The sequence below is a fragment of the Mugil cephalus genome, chromosome 22 (genome assembly GCF_022458985.1).
Source record: "Mugil cephalus isolate CIBA_MC_2020 chromosome 22, CIBA_Mcephalus_1.1, whole genome shotgun sequence".
Taxonomy (NCBI): Eukaryota; Metazoa; Chordata; class Actinopteri; order Mugiliformes; family Mugilidae; genus Mugil; species Mugil cephalus.
This window is the reverse complement of record NC_061791.1, coordinates 16,111,877-16,118,586: the sequence shown is the minus strand read 5'-3', so window position 1 is coordinate 16,118,586 and position 6,710 is coordinate 16,111,877. Positions and strand designations below refer to the sequence as shown.

The 6,710-nt window shown below is 42.5% G+C and overlaps 1 protein-coding gene across 1 annotated transcript; it reads right to left on the bottom strand.

Moving 5' to 3' along the window:
* Nucleotides 1-292: 292 nt before the first annotated feature.
* Nucleotides 293-5,231, bottom strand: LOC124999751 (amphoterin-induced protein 2-like). The gene is made up of 2 exons (XM_047574759.1): nucleotides 4,939-5,231; nucleotides 293-3,831 (listed from the first exon to the last, which is right to left on the bottom strand). The coding sequence occupies exon 2, from the start codon at nucleotides 3,733-3,735 to the stop codon at nucleotides 2,221-2,223; it is 1,515 nt and encodes a 504-aa protein (XP_047430715.1). The 5' UTR covers nucleotides 3,736-3,831; nucleotides 4,939-5,231; the 3' UTR covers nucleotides 293-2,220.
* Between the last annotated feature and the right edge of the window lie 1,479 nt (nucleotides 5,232-6,710).

Genomic DNA, 6,710 nt, shown 5'->3' with positions numbered 1-6,710 from the left:
GAAAAAAAAAACTATTTAAAGAGGTTTGAGGTTTTTTTTCGGTAGCCATGGGAAGGGTTTTTAAGAGGATTTCTGAAAAGGCGATTTGTTGACTCACTAAGAGGTTATTTGCCATCCTCAAATCCTTCTGATGTAACACCACTTTTCATTTTTCAACCTCTCTTCATTTCGGGTCAGAATAATACTAAAACAATTTTGGGCTGATAAAGCAGCCAAACATGATGAGACAAGAAGTTAAACAAGAGAAATGTATTAGTATTTGGTATTCACTTGTAAAAATGAGAGAACACACTCATCCAAAACATTTTATTTTATACTTACAAATCTTATCATTGCAATTATGACAAAGTGTACCTTTCGTAGTATTCTATTGTGTCTAATTAAACAAAAAAGAAATTGGAATAAAGCTAATATTCAGACAGTGATGGCGTAGACATGTATGCCTGAAGAAACTTTACTGGGTCTCTTGGCACCTTGGAAATTATTCCACACACCTATAAGAATCAGACATATGGATGACAGAGGAATGTGGGTCACAGTGAGCTCGGGGCAAGCTGGCAAACTTACTTCTGTTTTCTGTGACATTAATATGAGCTGACACTGGCTTCAGCACCAAACTCGAACTCTTCTTCTGTCTCAAATGATAAGGATCAATTCCTCAGTGAATCTGAGAAGCCATGGGTCGGTGTGACAAGGTAGACGGCAAGCAGAGGAGTCCATTTTTAATAGGACGAGCGAGGATCGATTGGACAAGAGACCAGCCTTCTGAAGTGTCTGTCCAAGCCTGCCTTGGGTGGGCAGGTTTGGACCTGAATGCTGACGGAAATGTGTGGATCTGCTGTGGAGGTGTTGTTTTGAGGTGGCGCTCCAGCTTAACCTGATCTATTCTGGAATCCGGCAACACATAGCTGTCTCCTACATCCAGCATGATATATGTTCATGCTGGTAGATTTTGTCATTAATATCACTGATCGCCCTCAATGGAATTTTTGTATGAGGCCTCAGAAGCATTGAAAAGTGACCTTTAAAAGAGTGCGCTGCTAATTAGCACTGAATTCCTGTGACACTCCCGTGTTTGAAGAACCTGAAAGGTATTGCTTTCCATGCATTCTGCTTCTTGTCAAAACTCTGGCATCTACATTACCCAGGATTCAACACAGACCTACCGATCTGGTCAAGAGATTTAGCCACATTACGCTAGTGACCAGAAGCTACTAGCCATGTCCAGCAAGCTAACTTCTTTCCCGGGCATTTGCTCTTTTTTTTTTTTTCAAACACCCGACTAAGGTGACATCGCAAGCAATTTATCAACTTGATATAGCTCCCTCTGGAGGAACAAATGTGAAGTCATACATGTTGGCTTTCTCTGTCTCTTTGCTTATCTCATTGTGTGAGTTCCTTCCAACAGCACAGTCATTTGATTGACTGCTCTTAAGATTGTGAACGTTGCAGTTTTTATCTGTGATTTTCCGCACAAACAAATATCCTTTCACCTCCATTAGTCTGAGTCCGAGAATACCAAATTAAATATCTGAATGGCCTGATACCACACATGTAACCATCCTCTTAACAGTTCATCAAATTTTCATCAGCATTTTAATCCAACTCAACACAAATCTATATTTCATACTACACAGAGTTCAATTTTTAGGGTTCTACTTAATAGCAACACGATATGTTTTATATTATTTCTCTGTTGTCGTTTTTTTAAAAAGGGAAATTCACAGGTACACGTGTCACTGGTATGTTTGGAACAAGCTATGCTCCATACTACGAGACAGATGGTTAAATATAATAAGGGTCACCACGATGGCATTATTCACAATACATGGTACACGCTCTATAATAACCACCTCCTACAGCTTATTAAATCAAGTGAGAATATTCCTCTCAGCGGAATTTACAAAAAACCCACGCACATTTGTATGGTCCTTGTGATCTTTCCTGTAGTAAAAGCAACATTTCCATATGAAGTCTTAATATGAAAAGCAGACACCGCTTACTGTTGAGACATAATTGAAATTCTGCCCACAGAATAACAGGATTTTCTGCTTTAGACAAACTAGCCAAACCCAAATATGCATAAATATTTGACAAGAATCACAGTGCACTACTTTTCATCAAATTGATTTTTTTTTTCCGTGTATATGAAACAGGACACTGAAAAGACTGCTTGGGTTCAGACCACACTAAAAACAGGAATGTGTAAAAGGTTTCTTGCTATGCCATGTGAACAGGATCTGTGAGGGTCTGTCCCACTGTCCTACTTCCATTCTTTAGAATTCCCTCTGTGGTGATATGACCCAAGTTCACTGCTGGTGTTTTTGGGCCGCCAATATCTGTGTCTTCAGCCCGAGGCTCTAAGAACGCCACCCTCTTTCCATTGGACCGCCGCTGTCCTGACTCTACCTCTCTGGGATCCGAACAGAGGATAATTGCTCGTCCGCCGCATCCACCCGAGCCCCCGCCTCTGTTTCCCCGACACCGGCAGGGGGTGAGGTAGAGGTAAAGCAGCACCAGTATGATGCTGACCACACAGGAAGCGAGGGTGGTGAATGCTGTGTTGAAATGTTCCGCACCGCTACGATGTGCTGAGCCACTGACACCGGTAGAGCTTATGTTTCCAACCACCACGCTGACCTCCAGAGATTCGCTGGGATCATAGTGGCGTCCACGGGATACCACGCACCCGTATGTGCCCGAATCATTAATCATCGCTTCTTGGATTTCAAGGGTGCCATTGGCAAGAACTGTTATATGAGCACTCGAATCATTGGTTGATGAATTTAGGGCCATCCTGGGGGTAACCCAGAAAACCACCTGGTCCTCTTGGACCGGCAAAGTCAATCCTGGACATGGCACACTTAACCATTTACCAGGCTCTACTTGATAGGTCTGCTCCTCAAACGGCATATCCAATGCTTCCTGTGACGGACATTTAAATCCTGGTGCTGCACCATCTCGGCACGGGTAGTCACCAATGAAGTCCACCAGAGGTCGATACTGTTTCCACATCCAATACTCCAGTAAGGCAAGCAATGCACAGTCACAGACCAGGGGGTTTCCCTGCAAATAAATGTCCCCTTGGCGGGTAAGAGACAGCAAGCTCTGGACGGGCACCTTGGAGAGCCTGTTCTTTGACAGGTCAAGAAATGTTAGGTTACGAGGACCTCCAGGTTCCTCATAAAGCCCCAGTGGGAAGGCAGTCAATCTGTTTGCTGAGAGGTAGAGCCTCTGCAGACTGTAAAGGTTGCTGAAGGCCCCTTGTTCGATGCGGGCGATCTGGTTGCCAAACAGCAGCAGCTCTTTCAGTTCCTTCAACCCGGTGAAGATGGACGAATTCAACACTGATAGTTGGTTGGATGAGAGGTCCAGGTGGAGGAGATGCGGCATCACAGCGAAGGCATTCACGTCAATTTCGCTTATGGAGTTCTTGCTAAGAACCAGTGTAGCGAGCCTGTCAAACGGTCGGGAAATCCAGCCGACATGCAGGGCGGTGAGGGTGCTGTGGCTCAGATCCAGCCGTGTGGCATAGCTTGGCAGATCGATGGGCAGCACAGACAGATTTCGTCCGCTGCAGGAAATTATATCACTCGCACAAAGGCAGTAGGGTGGGCAAGAGGCCACAGAGGGAAGGAGGCCAAGACACAGGAGGAGCAGCACGGTTGGTGCGGCAGCGTTGCAACCACTGCCTCCATTGGTCTTGCCTAAAAGCTCTGACGCAATGGGATGCATCCTGGTTTTCCCTCTGGATGGGATCTCAGGTTACCGTCTCACTGGGTGTGCACATGTCAGGTCCACAAGCTGCTGATAATGCACGGCTCTGATGAACTGATGAGGGGAAACAGGGAAGAAAAGAGAGGGACAGCAGAAGTGAATGTTTTCTGTTTGATACTTGATAATAAACATCTATTGCACTGTAAATGATAACCTCAGATCACATGATAAAGGGAAAATGCCATTACGATGAATAGTAAGAACTAACAATAACATTGTGACAAAGAGGATACAACAGGTAAAGGCATTACATGAACGTGGCTCTAAAAATAAATTGTAATCCACATTTAAATGCAGCAGTTATGGCTGTTGGCATCGACGGCACATGACAACTGTTAGTAACTGCAGGACCAAGTGTAACTTAATCCATGCACATTAGTAATACTCCTCCCCCATTTTCCACCAATACAAATACAGTCAGTTTACTTTGTAACAGTACTTTGTAACAATTTACATGGGGTTTTAACAATTAACTATGTATTTTTCTAATATTTATTTTCTATTTGACTAAAAATACTCCTATCTATCTATCGTGGTGAAATGCATATTAATGTAAGAAATTACCATGCAATACAGAGCAGTACAGAAATTAAACCTGTGTAGATAAGTTACACAACTCTGCCTTTAGGTTTGCAAGAGCCGTTCAGAGCACCGGGGGGTCTAAAGATGCAATGACTACCAAAGTAAGCAATCAGCAACAGACAGAAAAACTGATGTGATATTGAGCAAATACTCAATGGTCTCGCTTTCATAGCTTTGCAAATTAAGTATTGACTTATATATGTGTACACAGATTATTTTTAGATCTAGCCCAAGTCTGTTCATTTATTTGTATCTCTGCTAGGTATGTATACTTTCGTGAATGTGAAATACCCAAGCCAAAAAAAAAAAAAAAAACACCAAAAAAAAAAAACTTCTGTCCCAATATTCTGCTGGTAAACATGACTGTCTGCTCCCACCTCCAGTTTGAAGAATTAAGACTGATAAAACTAAACTAGAGGCATCTAAGTCAAAGTGAGCAGGAAAAACATGGGGAAAATCTGAGAATACTTAATGATCAAGCATATTTGTCTAAATTACTCAACCCTCTGTCATCTCCTTGTGGCGCAATTAATCACATTTTAATATAGAGATGCGCCAGAATCAAAAAATAAAACTCACCTTTACGCCCTGCTGCTGCTGCTGCCCGTTCGAACCGTCTTCCCTCATAGCAGGACGCGCTCCTCGGACTCGACGCGCGACCGCGTCCCGTTTGCGAATCCCGAAATCATCGGGGGAACTTGGCTCTTTTTTGGAGTAAAGCGCATCGTTTCCACAAACCCGTTTATTCAAATAATGCGTGTCTGAGCCTGCGAGGAAGGAAACGGGGAAGACGCAGCTGAACCTGCTCACCTGCAGGTCGGGTTGCGTGTCGCTGTGGGAGAGGTCGCCCGGAGAATAAATACGGAACAACAGCCGCCAATGATATGAGTGGATATGAGGCAGGAGGAAGGAAGAGGAGGAGAGGAGAGGAGAGGAGAGGAGAGGAGGGCTGCATCAGGACCACTCACCCTTAAGGAGGCTGTATCTGTGAATCCACCATTTGTTTATTCTTTGGTCGGAGAAGTCAGAGTAGGGGAATGCAAAGAATGGAAATGATCACTGTTGTTGCATTGTAAAAACATAAACGAATAAAAAATATATGAAAGCAGATGCCTATTGATTGTGTCTTCAGCACTTTTATTAAAGCTAGGGGTTCAAAAATGCAAGAAAAGGGTAAGAAAATAAACGTTATAAAAGTAAATCTATTATAAGAAATATTTCTAGTCCCTGTATCAGGCTATTTAAGTAGCTGACTAACTACGGTCTGGAGAAGAACCAACCACAGTTAAGTGAGCATGTGAGTTATGTGAGTGTTGCTCTTAAGAAATCCAATACTGCACAAATACGACCTGATGAGTGAAAGACATTTTATAAACTTCCCAAAAAGTATGTGCGAGAATGTTTTGAATATTTTTGTATGCAGAAAATTGAAGTGTGCAAAAAAAAATTAAATAAATAAGCAGCACTGGCTTTTTGAGAAAGGCCAAAATATTCACATTAATAATAATGGCTTCATAGTATCAAAGTCAAAGAGAATTATCTCGAGTTCTCCTGAACTTTTGAGCCTCGTTTGCTTTCACCGGCTGAGGCATTTCTGTTTCAGTCGGCCCGTGTTTCCCACAGCAGAAAGCAGCATCTTGAAGAAGAAAAGCTTTGAAAACCCTCTGGGGCTTCCAGTGACATAAAATAGCCTCAGTGTCAGTGATTCAATTCCCAGCAGTATGATGATACCCATCTTTCTCTGCCTCCCTTCTTTCAAACGTCTCTCTGGACTGCCAAGTAAATGCAAGATCCACTATGTAATGGAAATAATAATAATAACAATAATAATAATAGAAATGCTTTGAACCGACCCTGTGCTGGCAACACAGGGCAGCAGATTGCAGAAGTTTGCATTGTCCCTACTCTCTGAATACAAACTAGAGGCATTTGTTGAATTAGTGCGCCCCTATCAACAGCAGCAAATAGAGCGCAGATATTTTTCACCTCTGTTTGGTTAAGGATGGCATTAAAATGTTGGGTTTACAGAAAGAGACGAACACTTGTTGCCATAGTTAATAAACACTGACTTTTTTTTTTTTTTTTCCATTTTAAACTGGAAAAAGACACCAGTCCCTCATTTCGTCTGGTTGTGTTAAGGCTGTGTTAAGGTTTTTGGATCAATACCGCTTAAAAAATAAACAAGCAGACAATTCTCCTGTGTTAAAATCCAATGTTTTGTCAGCCTATCAATCTACCCCGGCCTCCTCCCCGTGGAGACTTTGTAGCTCTATAATCACCTTATTTTACTCCTTTTCTCTCATAATTACTGAAGCTACTAGGGGCGCTGTCACGAGAAAAACTTAATTCAC